We start from the raw sequence: 17,058 nt of genomic DNA on the forward strand, positions 1-17,058 counted from the left end.
GAGGGAACCCCTTCCTAATCAGTGTCCTGCTGGGTCTGGCTTCAGCTCAGCATTGTAGAAGGGAAGGGAGGGCTGCTCCAGCATCCCCGGCTTCTAGCCTGAACCACTGCAGGCATGTATGTGCCTGCATTTTTTTTCAGTCCAGAAGAGATGTCTTTGTGGCTACAAACTGGTTTAGGCTAGCCAGGTTTGACTAACTGCAAAGATTGAATCTATTCATGCTCATGCTTTTTGAATGTCTGTCCCTAGCCCTAGTTTCTTCTTTTGGTTATCTTTTGTATATTATGAAGACAGTGAAGAATTCTGTTAAGATTCAGTTCAGCTTTTAATTGAAGGCACAGATAGAATGACAGTTGTTTGAAAAATATGATTGCATCCTTCCCAAAACACATTACATACAGATATTAGTTAAGCATAGATAAATTAGAATTTGATGCTCCAAAAAACATATGAAGACAGCTAGGTTTGGATACCTCTGTAGCTAGCAATAATTTCATAAGCAGGCTATCAAACTTGAGGAGTGTATAATCTCCATTTCTTTGCCAGCAAGGTATTTAAATTCCTCAGTCCTGAAGTATTTGGCATGTATCTATTCAGATATATTTAATTGCTCTTGTAAGTTCTTTATTATGTTAGTATACTAGGCAAACATTTTTCACAGCTAGTGGAATCATTGAAGTAGCGATATTTGGCTTCTGTAACTTATAAATCCTCTCCTCTCGCCTCAGTTTTCAGTGAAGACTTACCTGGGCCCTTAAAAAATAAAGAAAGATGTTATTGTATCTTGTCATATTGATAAATTTAGTTATAGATTCATAGATGCTAGGGTCAGAAGGGACCTCAATAGATCATCGAGTCCGACCCCCTGCATAAGCAGGAAAGAGTGCTGGGCCTACATTACCCCAGCTAGATACACATCCAGCCTTCTCTTGAATACCCCCAGGGTAGGGGAGAGCACCACCTCCCTTGGAAGCCCGTTCCAGACCTTGGCCACTCGAACTGTGAAGAAGTTCCTCCTAATATCCAATCTAAATCTGCTCTCTTCTAGCTTGTGGCCATTATTTCTTGTAACCCCCGGGGGCGCCTTGGTGAATAAATACTCACCAATTCCCTTCTGTGCCCCCCTGACGAACTTATAGGCAGCCACCAGGTCGCCTCTCAACCTTCTCTTGCGGAGGCTGAAAAGGTCCAGTTTCTCTAATCTCTCCTCATAGGGCTTGGCCTGCAGGCCCTTAACCATACGAGTGGCCCTTCTCTGGACCCTCTCCAGGTTATCCGCATCTTTCTTGAAGTGCGGCGCCCAGAATTGCACGCAGTACTCCAGCTGCGGTCTGACCAGCGCCCGATAGAGGGGAAGTATCACCTCCTTGGACTTATTTGTCATGCATCTGCTGATGCACGATAAAGTGCCATTGGCTTTTCTGATGGTTTCATCACACTGCCGACTCATGTTCATCTTGGAGTCTACTAGGACTCCAAGATCCCTTTCCACTTCCGTGCCACCCAGCAGGTCATTTCCTAGGCTGTAGGTGTGCTGGACATTTTTCCTCCCTAGATGCAGCACTTTGCATTTCTCCTTGTTGAACTGCATTCTGTTGTTTTCTGCCCACTTGTCTAACCTGTCCAGGTCTGCTTGCAGCTGTTCCCTGCCCTCCGGCGTGTCCGCTTCGCCCCATAGCTTAGTGTCATCTGCAAACTTGGACAGAGTACATTTCACCCCCTCGTCCAAGTCGCTGATGAAGACATTAAAGAGTATCGGTCCAAGCACCGAGCCCTGCGGGACCCCACTGCCCACACTCTTCCAGGTCGAAACCGACCCATCCACCACGACTCTCTGGGTGCGACCCTCCAGCCAATTCTCCACCCACCGGACTGTGCAGTCATCCAAGTCACAGCCCCTTAACTTGTTCACCAGTATGGGGTGGGATACCGTATCAAAGGCCTTCCTGAAGTCCAAGTATACGACATCCACCCCTCCTCCTGCGTCGAGGCGTTTTGTGACCTGGTCATAAAAAGAGACTAGATTGGTCAGGCACGATCTGCCTGCCACGAACCCGTGCTGGTTTCCCCTCAGCATAATTTGTCCTGCCGGGCTCTCACAAATGTGAGCCTTGATGATTTTCTCAAAGATTTTGCCAAGGATGGAGGTGAGACTGACTGGCCTATAGTTACCCGGGTCCTCCTTCCTCCCCTTCTTGAAAATGGGAACCACACTGGCCCTTTTCCAGTCCTCCGGGACTTGACCCGTGTGCCACGAGCGTTCAAATATTCCCGCCAGTGGCTCTGCAATGATGTCGGCCAGTGCCTTCAGTACCCTCGGATGGAGTTCATCCGGGCCTGCCGACTTAAAGGCATCCAGTTCTTCCAAGTGACCCTGCACCACCTCAGGGTCCACGCATGGAAGTCTGGTGCCTTGCTGCTGCCTCCCTACACTCCCAGTGAGAGACTTGTCATGCCTCTCGCTTAGGAACACTGAGGCGAAGAACTCGTTGAGGAGTTCAGCCTTGTCCCCTCTGTCCGTCACCAATTGTTTCTGCCCATTTAGCAGGGGTCCTATTCCTCCCTGGGCCTTCCTTTTACTCCCTATATATTTAAAAAACAATTTCTTATTGTCTTTTACTTGGGTTGCCATCCTCAGCTCCATGGTAGCTTTGGCCTGTCTAACTGCCTCCCTACAAGCACGAGCAGAAGAGGTATATTCCTCTTTGGTGATCTCTCCCTGTTTCCACTTTTTATGTGCTCCCCTTTTGGCCCTTAGTCTGCCCTGGATTTCTCTGGTCAGCCAGGGAAGCCTCCTGGCCCCTTTCCCTCTTTTACCTCGCACGGGGATCGTCTCGCTTTGTCCGAGAAGGATAGCTTCCTTAAGGCACAGCCACCCTTCTTGGGCTCCCATCATTTCAAAACTACTACTCTGCAGTGCGTCCTTCACTAATCGCCTGAGTTCACTGAAATCAGCTTTCCTAAAGTCCAGCACGTTCACCCTACTGGTTACCTTACCCACTCGACGCCTTATGTTGAATTGTACTTTTAGGTGATCACTGTCCCCCAGATGGCTACCGATCTGTAGGTCCCCTCCTATGTCATCCCCCGTTGCCAATACCAGATCCAGTAAGGCATTCCCCCTAGTGGGACCATGTACCTCCTGCGTCAGGTGGAGGTCCTGTACACAGGTTAGAAACCTGTGTGAGCGGTGGGACTTTGCTGTCTGTGTCTCCCAGGAGATGTCCGGGTAGTTTAGGTCCCCCATGACCACCGCCTCTTTAGCTTTTATGGTCTCCGAGAGTTGCCTCAGGAGCCCCAGATCTATTTCTTCCCCTTGATGTGGGGGTCTGTAGCAGACCCCTACCACCAAATCCTTTTCTCCTTGCCCCCCATGTAGCCTAACCCACAGTCCTTCTACTTCCTCATCCTTTGATTCTGTCTTGATGAGGGTTGATGTATATTGCTCCTTAACATAGAGCGCAACCCCTCCCCCCCTTTTCCCCACTCTGTCCTTTCTGTACAATCTATAGCCCTCAATATGTACCACCCAGTCGTGGGATGAATCCCACCAGGTTTCCGTCAGCCCCACTAAGTCGTAGTCGTTTAGTGCAACCAGGAGCGCTAGTTCATCCTGCTTGTTCCCCATGCTCCTAGCATTAGTATATAGGCACTTGAGCCCTGTGACTGGTGCTTTTGCTGCCCCCTCGCTCCAAGTCCTAAAGGGCTTTTTGTCTCTAACCTTCCCGTTCCTTACCTGTGCCGTATTGCTGTCCACCCCCTGTCTTTCACGTTCCCAAAGCTCTCTTTCTTCAGGCTGGGCTGTCCTTGTGGGTGCCACCTGGTTTGGTGGTCCACGGCTTCCCCCACCCTCATCTTCCCCTCCCCCCCGACGAGCCTAGTTTAAAGCCCGCCGGAGGAGATCCGCCAACCTGGAAGAAAACACACGCTTACCTTTGGGGGACAGGTGAAGCCCATCCCAGCTGAGCATGTCCCTCATTGTAATGTGTGGGTCATTGTCCAGGAAGCCGAAGCCTGCCTCGAGACACCACTGCCGAAGCCGCCAGTTGGTCTCTCGGATGCAGTTCTCATGTCGTCTTCCGCGTCCGTTCACTGGTAGGATGGAAGAGAATACCACCTGTGCACCGAATTCCCTCAGCACGCCGCCCAGAGCCTGGTAGTCTGCCATCAGGTGATCGGGGGTTCTCCTGGCTGCATCATTAGTACCCACATGGACAAGGACCATGGGGTAGTAATCGGTGGGCTTGATCCTGGCCTGGATTACCTCCGTCACATCCCGAATCTTAGCTCCAGGCAGGCAGTAGACCTCTTGTGCTGAAGGGTCCTGGCGACAAATGGGCCCTTCCGTACCTCTCAGGATGGAATCGCCTATGACGAGCACGCGTCTCCTCCTCTTCTGGGTCCTCTTGGATCTCTTGATCTGTTTGGAGTGTGAAGAATGTGGCATTTCTTCCTGCCCAAGGGTTTCCTCCTCCCTTTCCATCTCCTGCAGAGTCGCCAAGGCCTCGTACCTGTTCTCCAGTCGGACTGGAGAAGCTTGTACCTGCTCGCTGCGAGCCGCTCCGGTCCTGGCTGTGACTGTCTGCCACTCTGCTGTGGAGGTCCTTCCCTGGGCTGCTTCTTCCTTGGGTTCCTGGTCCTGCAGGGAAAGGAAATAACTGTCAATTTCCTCCTCCGCCTCCCTGATCCCCCTCAGCCTGCTAACCTCCTCCCGGAGCTCCCTCACCTGTGCCTCCAGAGCCCTAAGCCGGGCACCTGCCCGACAGGTGTGGGGGCTCCCAATCTCTGCCCCCCCCCGGCCCTGCTGGGGATCCCCCGCAGGCCGGGAGGTAGGGGGACATCAGCTCCCCCATGGGCTCGGTCTGGGTGGAGGCCTCAGACCAGCCCCGGTTAGCCTTGTCCCCCTGGGCAGAGGCCCTAGCAGCACTCCTCGTATACATCCTTCTAAGCTGCTATTTGTAGACCTGTGTGGTGTCTACGTCCTACCCGTATGGGAGTCCCACTCCTGGCCCTCCCGGCCCGCCCGCCGGCGCGAACGCCTGCGCAAACGCCGGCGCGCTCTGTTCGCGCTGCGCGGCTCGGGAGCGCGGCTCCCTACCGGCTCAGCTATATGGGACCCGGAGGGCTTCCCCTCCGTATCCGGCTCAGCTGTGCCGAGGCCCTCCGCCCCACTTACCTTCGGGGGATCAGCTGCTGCTGCCCCCGCTGCCGATTCCTCTGCTGCTGCTGCTGCCGCCGCTGCCTCGGGTCAAAAGTTAGTTATGGGGCACACGTGCGTGCGGGACACTTGTAACTTAAACTGTTGAACCAGATTTTATCACGTTTGACTGGCTGGCTAGCTTTTTAACAAGTTCTGCAACAGTACATGCACATATTTGACATGTCTACTTTCAGATATTTTTAAGTTAACGAAGTGCATATTTTTTATTTGAAACATAAAAGTAAACTTGGGGTTGGGGAGGCTTTATTAATATAACTCAGTCATTTTTACAGATCAGAAAAACTATTTCCTATCTATATGAGAAATTGGATTTTTTTATTTTAAGGAAAAGAAGTAATAATTAGTGACTGTTTATGTACCAAAGGCTATAATAAAATTTTATGTGTTTGCCCAAGGTATTATCAGCAAGGATCCTGGTTTTCTCTGTTTAAAATGGCAAATTTTCTGATTAAATAAAAAAAAAACCCCAACCTCCCTGTAAATTCTCTGATTAAAATCCCCAAAATCCACGTTTCTGATTCAGTATTTATAGCTGGCTTGCTACCAACATAGTGTGATTCTTCAGGCAAAGGAAGTGTATAGAGTAGGCTATGTTCCAGAGGGAGCAAAACTTGAAGCAAATGTTAAGCTTGAGGAGGAAACTTGAACTGAATTTTATCTTTGTTAATTTCTGTATTAGTAAAATGAAATCAATTTCTGAGTATACGTGGCATATCAGCTCTTTAGAAAGGTGCCTGATTTTGACGATGATCTAGGCTGTCCTGTCTATTTATTGATTTGCATATTTCTTATGAAACCATCCCCACAAATTCTTTTTTGTGCTGGTATTTTTCTCATTCTTTCAAAATCTTCACTGATGAAATATAATAGCCTAGTTTTGACCTTTTTTCTCCTTACAAAGCATAAACCTACTTGTCTCAGATTTGACATCTCTGTTCATGTACTCTTATGATTAATTTATTCTTTTTTAAAGCAAGGTGTGCCAGTTTCTGTAAAGAAGGTATAATAGGGCTCACTGTGTGAGTGCCAGTAAATCTTTACAGAAGGTTTGCCACACCTTAAACCTCAAGCTCTATTCATCAGCCAAGACCAATAGGATTGATATTTAGCATACCAGCTCCTATTTATTCAGCCTGTTACCATGTGATCAAATATTTCAGCCATGTTTTCCAGAGACAAAAAATGTGCCAGTTCCAGCTTATCTCAAACTCATATATCAGGTGAAAGTATTATTCATCAACACTGCTACATTTCTTATTTTTGATCAAACCAGTTTCATTGATAAGAATAGGATTGGACCAAAGACTGAAGTTTGACCAACATTGCTGCTTTCCTTTAAAACCAGCTCCTTTAGTAGAAATCCCTGTTAGTTTTCTTCACCTCCCTTCCCCCACGCTTTGCAATCTTGGCAAAGTTGTGTTTCACTGGCTGAGAGGCTTCTTCTGCAATTGCTGGTTACTTATCTGCTGCTAAATTCCAGAATTAAGCAAACAAACACATCCATACAGACACTCCTGCCTTCCTTTGAGTTACATTGGGTTTACAGTGACACAGATGAAAGGGGAATTTGATTCCATATACTTTATCAGTTTCTTTATTATCTTATGAGAGCTGGACTGGAATTCGTGAGCAGTATGGGAAGAGGGTCATACTTGGTTCCAAACAGTGAAGGTTTAATATGGATATAGTAGCTGCAAGAACTAGGGAACTTATAAGGTCCAGCAGGCCCAGTCTCCAGCTTGATTATGATTGTACATTTCATTCTGGACCTAGCCACCAGGCTACTGGCTGTGCTGGGCTTCAGGGCCCTCTTCATTCCTCCTGTTAAGCCATGCCACTTACCAATGTGGCATGCTGCTTATACACATTATATTCAATTCTCACTTGGAGGTTATAGATGTGGGTTTGGAGCCCATCAGGCTGCAAACTTGGAATTCTTACCTCTGGGGCGATTTTTTTTGCCCCCAGCCATTAAAATGTTACTCTATCGTCACTTCTCCCTACTTCTTCTCTGGCTATGTGTTTTAAAAAAAAAAGAGTCATCCTCTGCTGCTCTTTTGAAACAGGTGATTTAAGTGCCTAAATTTGAGGAATAATTTCTGGCTTTGAGTGCATCTAACATAGTTGCCTCCCTACAGTCTTCCTTTAAGCCTTGAAAGGTTGGAGTTTAGGATACATATCTCTTTTCACTGTTCTCTGTTAATCAGTTTTCATGGCTCCCTGTTGGAGTACTGGCTTTGAACTACATTCTGAAGCATCTTGCTTTCTTCATGAATTGTATGGGAATCTTGGACTTCTAAGAAATGTGGATTTCACTCGGGGAACCAAGCACTGCACTGTTTCTTTATTCCAACATTACCAAATCCAGAGACAGAGAGCATATGTGAACAAAGTATCAGGCTCTCTCCCTGCCAACCTTGATCTGGACTCTTAGGTCTCTTCTCTACCCAAGTTTATTATTCATGACAATAAAATTTGAGTGCAGTATTGATTCTGTGTTAGGAATAGCTATATATTAATTGGTCGCTGGTCATCCTACAGTTTGTCATGTGCTTTCTATGTTCATGCTTTTTACTTGTATTTTAATAAAAACATAAAGTAAGGGAAAATAGTGCAGATGAGAAAAACTATATACAAAACAAGAAGGGTTAAGAAGACAATAGCAAAGATCTTTTTTTTTCATGGAAAATAAAATAAGGCAATGTGTGTGGGGGGTATTTATATGTGTGTGTGTGTATATATGTATGTATGTATATGTGTGTGTGTATGTGTGTATAAAAATACATAATGGTTGGATTTTCACTGCTAAAGATGAACCTTCTGCTGCCAAGAGAGTAGAATTCCTAGAAATGAGGAATTCTAAAAGCTAGAATAAAAGCTCTAAAAGCATCAATAAGTGAGCCTCGCCAGGGCCACATTTTTTTCTCATTTGAGTGAGCACTAATTGTAAGTAATTTCCTTATCTCCTGTGGTAACAAAACTGGAATAGTAAGAACTTTAGGAAAATGGGATCAAGTAATAAGCACTTTGGCCACATCTACATGAGAAGCTGACTGCAGAGTCATAGTTTCATAGTCAGTAGGGTCAGAAGGGCCTGAGCAGATCATCAAGTCTGACCCCCTGCCATGGCAGGAAAGAGTACTGGGGTCAAACGACCCCAGCAAGGTGATTGTCTAGCCTAGTCATTTAGTATTTGCATACCCAAGTACTAATGATGGTGCAGTAACTGGTATTACTGCACAGTAGCATCCCTGCATAGCTTCTTGGTGACACTGGCTGCTCAGTAGCTCATTACTGCTGCTCACTAGCATTGTATCATGGTTTGTGCCATGTGGCACTGCTACGCAGTAGCAATGAGCTACTGCACAGTAAGTGTCTTGTGTAGACCTGGCCCTTGTGGAGGAAAATGACCATGTTAAGCATTGTGGGGGCCAAAGACAGACTTGAAGCAACTGAATTTTGCTCTCTGGTGTTTAGGCTATTCTAATGGTTGGTTGCTGCGAAACCTGCTTATTGGAAACCTAATTATTCAGCAAAAGTTTTTCGTCTCATAAGTTCCTGTATCAGTGTTGACAGAAATATTCTCTCTGTGGGTGGTATTTCCTATGAATACTCTGCCTGCTGTCTGTTTTTCACTTGCTTTGAATAATTCAGCTTTTTCACAGTTCCTGGATATCAGTGGTCATTTTTTACCATGTTTATTCTGTTGTTTTTCAGAAAGGTTTTCAGTGAGTTTAAAACTCCTCCTTGGGTATGATCTCTGGTAATTCACTGTCTCACATGGAACATTTTCTCTCTCTTTCTCATGAATTACTATCTTGGATAGCAAAAGAAACTTTTCTTTGCAGTCGTTACAGATTCAGACTGTCGGCTTCTTTGTATTTATTCTGGGAAGGGCCCTGATTCAATAGATATATTTCAGTATTTGAAAAGATTACTGAGAAATAGTTAACATTTTTACCTGGGGTATCATTATTCATTCTGAAATTTAGTATAGGAAAAAATAGGTTTTGAAATGGCTGGTCTACTGAGATTCTCTTAAAATGGTGAGTGCACTGTGTAGTTTGCTCTAGCTGATATTTGCTTAACTATGTGGGCATATTTTTAGGTTAATGCATGGCTAACGCAGGCTGCTTATTTTGGGTACAAATTCCCACTGTGATACATTGTCAAAATGAGCTCATCAGAGAGTCTCTCTGGCAAATACTGTTTTGCTGTGATTCACCGCAGTGCTTGCCAAATGGCTGCATTGTGTAACTTAGCCTAGTTTAAAAAAAAAGAAGAAAAGTTCATTGTAATAATGCACCATCAGCAGCTATTGCTTTTCTTTGTGTGCAAATCAGATAGTTGCCAAGCTCTGTTAGGCACAACATGAACTAGTACCATGGACTCTTGATGATTTTGACTGTGCTACAAAGTACAAACGTGACATGTTTTGATCAACTGTCCCACTGATGTATTTAAGTTAGGCCAAAAAGTGTATTTCTGCATGTAACAGACTTGCTGCCACTCTATGATGTGTCTAATCTTTTTCTTTCAGAAACTGTGTGACTTCATGATTATAGAAACCATCCTTCTTTTTCTCCTTTAAACTGCAGTGGATTTCCTGAGTTTCTTAGCATTATCTTGTCTCAACAGAGCCCTAAATCTTACCTTATAATGGTTTATTAAAATCCTTTTTTATAAGATAGTAACTGAGCCCTGTAACATGATGTTTACCTTCAACTTTTCCATCAGTTTCCCTCCCACAACCAGACAGTCACCTACATTTTGTTCCTTACTGCACAACACTCCAAAGGTCCAACCATTTATTTCTGTATCAAACCTTTCAGAAGCATGCTAATCATCTGCTGACTTTAACTAGTCTTTTCCCCTTGGGTCTTTAATATGTAACTTCCACCACCAAGTCTGTTCAGAATTCTGCCAATAAAATATTTCCTTTCAATATTTTTGTGATCTTATACACAAATATATTTTGAGCCACTGTTGCTGACTGCCAGAGTGTCTAAACTTCTTGTCTTGACTTTCAGAATTCTATCATATGGATATCCTTCTACCCTTTATTCCACTGAGGAAGCCAACCTTAATATCCTCCTCTTTTCCTTCATTTCACCCCTTGGACAGTATGCAAAGAATCTGATTAGCTAGCCTTCTTAATCGTTATATTCTTCTGGAAAATTATACAGAATCCAAAGTGGAGGCAGGGGACCAGTAAGTCTGAGGTTATGCCCCTGTGCACCTAATATGGTGCCCCCCTGCTGCCCGTATTGGGCCGATGGGTGATCTTACATGTAAACATGAATGAACAGAGATGACATCAGCTTCAGAAGGACACAGGCCTGTGGCAGAACATTCTGAACTCCCAAGCTCTTCCATTGCTGACTTCAGGGTGGCTCTTCTTTGGCAGCAAAACTGTAAAAAGAAACTTGAATGGAAAACTGCGAAACAAGAAATCATCCACAGACTGGATTGTGTTAAGCAGGGTTTAAGTAGGTGCTATGGATTCTTATCCCATTACCTGAATTAGCTTTGTGATCACCTTGGGCGTGTCTACACGTGGTGTTAATTTGCGGTAGACATGTGGCATAGTAAAAGTACTACTCAGTAAGCCTACTGGGGGAGCACATCTACACGTGCTCCCACTCTGTTCTACCCCCCTGCAGTAGCCAGGAGGAGCTCCAGGCTCCCCCTGAGTGCTAGCCCAGGGGCTGGCAGGGAACAGCTGTCTCCTGGCCCCATACACTTTGGGAAGGGTCCTAATGCGCATGAGTGGAAAAGCTGCTGCTGCAGAGCATTCCTGCCCCATGCATATGGGGACAAGCCCTGTGCCCAGCAGGGCTTCCCTGCGTAGTCCAGGGAAGTCTTCTGGTGCAGGGAGCTCCTGGCCCCAGCTGCGCAACTGGAGCAGGGGCTGGCAGATTGCTTCTTGCCCTGCCTGAGCTCCCTGCTGCTGGGGCAGGCTTTGAGCTCAGAGCCTGGCCTGGACAATATCCTCTTGCCCTGGCAGCAGGCAGCTCCTGGAATGGGAACTAAGAGAGAGGTCCCTGCCATCGGGAGCTGCCCGCTGCCAGAGCCGGCTCAGAGTTCAGAGCCTGGGCTGAGACAGTGTCCCCCCGGCCTGGCAGCAGGCAGCTCTTGGCCCCAGTAACAAATTAACTCTGTGGTTGGCTAACTGACTGCTTAGTAAGTGTCTGCATGTGTAGACAGCGACGCTTTACCACACAGTGAGTTAGTCAACTTTTCAGTAATGTTTCTCATATAGATGCGCCTCATTGTTCCTATGGGTTTATTGCTGGCTTTTTTTTAGCCCCCCCCAGTACAGGTCCTCCCGCAGCCTGTCCCCTCCCTCCATTCCTACCTTTTGTATTGTAATCACTCTCTCCATTTTATACACAGCTCTATGCAGGTCCTCTCATGCTCTGATGAAGTCAGCTTAGGCTCAACAAAGCTCATGCTCAGGGCTGGATTAACCCGTTAGTGGGCACTAGGGAAACACATTTGTGGGCCCCCCGCTGAAGATGAAATTTTTTATATTATTTTTTTCAGTCAATAGTTATAATATGTAAAACAAGCACAAGTAAGCCCCTTTCTCACTTGGGGCCCTATGCATGTGCCTGGTTTGCCTGTGCGTTAATCTAGCCCTGCTTACGCTGTATGTATCTCTGATTTAGTTAGTCTACAAAGTGCAAATCTACCCTGCCTTCCATCTAATATGATGACATATTTACAAGGAAAAATGTAGTTGCATTTATTTTTTCAGAAATAAGAGCCTACAAGAAGATCAGTGTATCAGTTAAAATTACTGAGTAAAAAGAGGAAAAGAAAAAAACATTTGAGTGGCTGAAGGTCTAAAGGACTTTTTTCACATTTCTTTTCAGGGTTGTTCTGGTTTGCTAAAGGCAGAATCCTATCAGTAACCAAAGTGTCAAAAAAGGTTTTGGAAAAAACTGAATGCTTAAATTGCCACCAGGACCAAACTGGATTTGTTCTGAAGAGTTAAGGAATATGTATGACCTCCACACTAATATGTGTAATCTCTCAGAAAAAAACCCTATTCTGATGATAGCAAGTGTGCATATTTTTATACAAGGCCTTAATGCTGTTTCATAGCATTACAGACCAATCCTTTTGTTTTCCTCTGAGTAACCTGGTTAAAGTGTGGAGCTGGAAAATGCCTAGGTGAGCAAGATCTTAGCCGGATGGCTGAGGTTTTTTTTCCTTGGCTCTTCCCATTAGCAGGTGCTAGGAAGCTTGCAGGTAGAAGTGAATCTGATTCACTGACTGTTGCATGTGCAGCATATTTTTGTATTTTGGATTAAGGGAAGGGCTACAGCAGCCAGAGCAATTTAGGATTTGGGTATAAGCAGTCCTAAAGGAGGAACTATACAACCAGTCAAGCCTGGAGTTGTAGCTTCTTGGGTGTTTTGTGTTAACTGGTCGACCAAGCAGCTCCAAGAAGTGGCTAACTGTTGCACCTACACAACTTGCACTGCTTCTGCTTGTGACATAGGGAGCAACACCTATTCACACAGGTCAGCAGGGTCAGCTAGGCTTGTGTTGTGAAAATTGTCTTTTCTTGGCCTATTTGCAATGCAGCGTGGGAGTTGACAACACATTGGCTAAAGCAGAACAAATTAGACATGCTTAACAAATATGTTATTCTCATAGGTTTTCCCCTTGTTATCTAATACTTGAAGTGGATGTTATGCTGTTTTTGCTTTTGTAAAGTAAATATTTCATAGAAATATTGACAGAAGATATCAAAACAAATTTAGAAACAGGGTAATGCATTTCTGGATTAAAGCATAACCTTATAATGACTGCTGTTTGTTTAACTACATTTTAATAAAACATTTTAAGACCTGGATGTACAGGCTTTTGTTGGCAGGGATTCTAACTTTAGGTTGTTTGGATTATCAATTAATTGCTACCAAGTTATGTAATGTTCTCTTTCCCAGGGTAGCATGGGAGGGTCACAGGCTGGGATGCTGCATTATAAACCTCTAGGTCTCCATAGGTTCTCAGTCTCATTCCAACTCCACCCATAATTCTCCTCAAGACCTAGCACCAACATGAATGCCATCTACCCACCCTCTTCACTGCTGCTTGCTCTTGTTGAGATTAGTACCGATATCATAATTCTTATGTTTCTAATTCTTCTAATTTGAATACAAATTTTGAGGTACTTGATGTTTTAGTAAAACTGCCAGTTCCTCTGACAAGTGATTGAAGATCTCAGCTCATGATTTTAATATGCAAGCATCTTGCCCCTCTGGTTGGGGGAAAAATGAAAAAGTCACCTGAGTACTCCTGAAAGGCTTAGTAACCAGAAGATAAATAAAAATAACTCAAAATATATTATTTAAAAGATTTTGGGAAGTTTGATCCAGGACTTCTTAAACATTAGGAGTTAGTAATTACCTAAATACATCTTACAAGCGCATGTGCTCTGTCCCTGCCCCACCTGATTTCTCTTTCTGCTTTTGGCAGGATGGGATATGTATATGGAGAGACGCTTTACATCCACTCTGAAGTAAGAGAATTGGCCTCTTTGTAAAATGGCTATCCAGACAAAATACAGGGCATTTATTTGACAATTTAGGATGGTATCCTTTTCCCAATTGCCCTTAACACATTTTGCTCGGTGTTTTTGCTATTATAAATGATATATATTTTTAAATTTTTACACTTACCAGTTGAAAGGGAGTCCTCATTTTGACATACGCATATGTTGTACATATCCAAGATTCTTAATGAAAGTTGATAGAGTAAAAGCTATTGGCTCTTTTGGATGTAATGATGACAGAGGGATGCAATAGCCTGAGTCAAAAGAAGTCAGTATTTTCCCCTAGAATCCAGGTCGTCAGCCAAAAAGGAATATTTTTTTCCCTTAAACTAAAAACACTAGTTAATTACCAGAAAATAAAAGAAGCAATGATTGGGAGGGGGGTTAGGAAGGTGGGCGGGAAACTCTGGAAACAGGCTGACTAATTTTGTTCCATCAATTCATATGCTATATGAATTATCTTTGTGTCTATTTGTGTACAGAAAGGAAAATGATCTCTAATAATAAAGTAATTGTCTTAATTAACTAAGTAAAGTTTTTATTCAGTATTTGTAATATTCCCTACTGGAAGTAAGGAGGATTCTGAAAGTGCCCTAGCAACTTTGTTTGAGGGAAAACCAGGTGGCTGTACGCATTTCAGGTTCAGAGGCAAGTGTAGTATGTGGGCCAAGCACTAGAATACAGAAACTGTGAACATCTGCTAAAGTTTCACCCATCAGTTATGTAGAAAAGAATTGTCTACTAGGGCTAATAGGAGGAAAGAGAAGGCAAATGTGTTGGGTACAAATCTTATGAATAAAATAAGATTGTGAGGACAATATGGCACCAGTATTGGTACATAAGCTGTACTGCACTTAGGCAGAAACACTGTTTCTGGGTTTAGAGCCCAGCCAAACCAGAATTGCTGAACCTAGCTTAGTGCAGGGGAGCTTATTGGTGTACAACTAGTGCAGTGCTAAATTGACTATACTCTTTCTAGTTCAGGACATATCCCACCTGAAGCCCTGGCCCATCTCCCTAAAGTTCAGCTTGTGCCATGGTGAAATGCTGTGTGTTTTTCCAAGACAACTTAAAAAAAAATCTTTCTAGACACTGGGTCAGGTATTGTAAAGCTAGGACTGTCCACACTGAAGTGGGATATTTGGTAGCTTTAAAAAAAAAAAAAAAGGAAAGAAAGCAAGTAAAATATTTTCAGAAGACATCAGAAGACATGGGCTATGGACAGACATCCAGAGGCTGAATTGATTAATCTAACCTGAAAAGATTGAACTGATTTGCAAGTGCACAGATATTCACCTTTAATTCTGGAACCGCAGGCACATGCCTGCAGTAGCTCAGGCTAGAAGCCGGGGGGTGCTAGAACAGCTCTCCCTTCTCTTTGCAGCAGCCACAAGGCTGGAGGGAAGCTGATCTGCAGTGTACGCCACTCCAGGATGTGGTGACAGAGTGGGGGGAGCTTCAGCCCAATGGCTTCTGCCTTGTATGTGGGGTTCTAGCTGAAGGTGCCTTCTGCCTTCCAAGGTGTCCAGGAACTGGAACTGGAGCTCCATGCACTAGGAAGAAGCATGAGTGGGGGCACTCATGCTTCACAGGGATGAAGCTTCCCATGCCCCACCCAGAGCTGTGGCACAGCCATGGCAGCTGGAAGCAAGGGAGGGGGCAGAACAACCCACACATGTGCCTGTGTCCTTACTCTCCCCGCTGCTCCTTGCTCCCGAGTCCAAAAGAGAAGGCTGAGGGGGGATCTTGTGGCCTGTTATAAACTAGTTAGGGGGGATCAGCAGGCGTTGGAAGAGTCACTGTTTCCCCGAGCACCGCTAGGAGTGACCAGGAATAACGGTCACAAGCTGGCAGAGGGTAGGTTTAGGTTAGATATCAGGAGGCGCTACTTCACAGTCAGGGTGGCTAGGGTCTGGAACCAGCTTCCAAGAGAAGTGGTGCAGGCTCCTACCCTGGGGGTGTTTAAGAGGAGGTTAGATGAACATCTTGCTGGGGTTGTTTGACCCCAGTATTCTTTCCTGCCATGGCAGGGGGTTGGACTACATGATCTGCTCAGGTCCCTTCCAACCCTACAAACTATGAAACTATGAAACCCCCCTGGCTCTGGCCAGCTGGCAGCTGGTTGTGAACCTGCAGCCCTGGGTGCTGCACAGGGCACAGGGTGTAGCTATGGCTGCTGGGCTCAGGGCTCACCAGTGCCTCCAAGTTGGCCTGGGAAGCCCGTTCCTTAGCCAGCCCCTGCCCATGCTGCTGAGCTGGGCTGTCATGCAGCCACAGTGGGCTGGAAAGGGCTCTGCTGCCATAGACTGGCCCCACAGGGCCATACCTAGCTGGCTGGGGCTTCATGACATCCCCACCCAGCTTGGGTGTGGGGAGCCACACAGTCCCTGCAGGGAAGAACCTGGACCTGGAGGCCTAGCTGAGGCAGGCCCCTGTGCCTCCAGCCTCAGCAACACAAGTAGACCAATTGGGCTTAGCCTTGCAGCCACAGCTGCTGATGAGGCAGATGGATGACAGAGGTCATGCCAGCTGGCTCTGGGTTTGGTCCTTCCCCTGATGCTGGATTAGGGAGGGGGGAATGACTGACAGGGGCTACAGCCCCCGAGTAGGGAAGGTGGGGAATAAATCTTCCCTGCTTCCGTTGCATCAGGGGGCGTATGTCTGTCCAACCCCTGCTTGGGCTAGAGAGCAAAAGGGTGGAGCCAGACCTGCTCTCTGGAGCAGACAGCCCAACCCCACCCATGAGCGCAAAGGATCTGGGATGCTGGGGGACTGTGCTGTAACTTGAACCAGGAAGGTGTGTGGGATGGAAGTTTCATGAACCAGTTTGACCCAAATCAGTTAAGCCTGAGACTACATTCAATCGGGTTTATCTTAAAGCAGTTTTAGCCATTCTGAACTGGTTTATATGAACTGAACTTATGTTCTGTTACAGGTTTAAGCCAGTTTCTGATCACTTCAGCAGGTTTATGTGTAACTTCTGTTGCTTGCTGCAGTGTCTAAGAGGGTTCTACAAGGGTTTCCTGGAATTTAGCACCCAGTGATATGTTCCTAAGGTCACCTGCTTATCCAGTAGGGGTGTGTGAAATGGGCCATATTTGATTTGAATTCAGCCCGAATTGGGGACAGTGATTCAATTACTTGATCACTGTCCCTGATTTGATTTGGCCGAATCTGAAGATTCGATGCTGATTCAGACAATACATGATTCGGCCATAGACACAGCTTTAACTGTTTTTTCTGTATACCTCAAGGTACCAGGATGGTTTAC

General features: G+C 45.5%; 2 protein-coding genes across 6 annotated transcripts in view; one reads left to right on the forward strand and one right to left on the reverse strand.

Moving 5' to 3' along the window:
- ADGRV1 (adhesion G protein-coupled receptor V1) overlaps positions 1–17,058 on the forward strand; it is a 479,769-nt gene that overhangs the window by 269,476 nt on the left and 193,235 nt on the right. The gene's annotated exons all lie outside the window — the stretch shown is intronic.
- Positions 322–14,326, reverse strand: LOC149868242 (uncharacterized). Of its 5 annotated transcripts, none has more exons than XR_016441207.1 (6): positions 13,915–14,321; positions 10,511–10,633; positions 4,512–4,639; positions 3,934–4,420; positions 1,931–2,002; positions 322–753 (listed from the first exon to the last, which is right to left on the reverse strand). XR_016441207.1 is itself a non-coding variant. In XM_090038254.1 (6 exons), the coding sequence occupies exons 1-5, from the start codon at positions 13,933–13,935 to the stop codon at positions 1,935–1,937; spliced, it is 795 nt and encodes a 264-aa protein (XP_089894380.1). In that variant the 5' UTR covers positions 13,936–14,326; the 3' UTR covers positions 322–753; positions 1,931–1,934. The 5 variants fall into 5 exon arrangements, 3 of the variants coding, with proteins under 3 accessions (XP_089894380.1, XP_089894379.1, XP_089894381.1); XM_090038254.1 differs by having other exon boundaries at positions 4,544–4,639; positions 13,915–14,326; XR_016441206.1 differs by lacking the exons at positions 10,511–10,633; positions 13,915–14,321 and having other exon boundaries at positions 3,934–4,092; positions 4,265–4,420; positions 4,512–8,204.

This window comes from Crocodylus siamensis, chromosome 3 (genome assembly GCF_052110815.1).
Source record: "Crocodylus siamensis isolate JL-2025a chromosome 3, ASM5211081v1, whole genome shotgun sequence".
NCBI lineage: Eukaryota > Metazoa > Chordata > Crocodylia > Crocodylidae > Crocodylus > Crocodylus siamensis.

Coding starts and splice junctions, on each gene's coding strand:
- LOC149868242 (XM_090038253.1), bottom strand. CDS start 10,678: ATGATTTCTTGTTTCGCAGTTTTCCATTCAAGTTTCTTTTTACAGTTT. Junction 4,640..10,510: donor CTGTTCATTCATGTTTACAT/GTAAGATCACCC, acceptor CTTTCCCTGCAG/GACCAGGAACCCAAGGAAGA. Junction 4,421..4,543: donor GAGCGGCTCGCAGCGAGCAG/GTACAAGCTTCT, acceptor CACTCCAAACAG/ATCAAGAGATCCAAGAGGAC.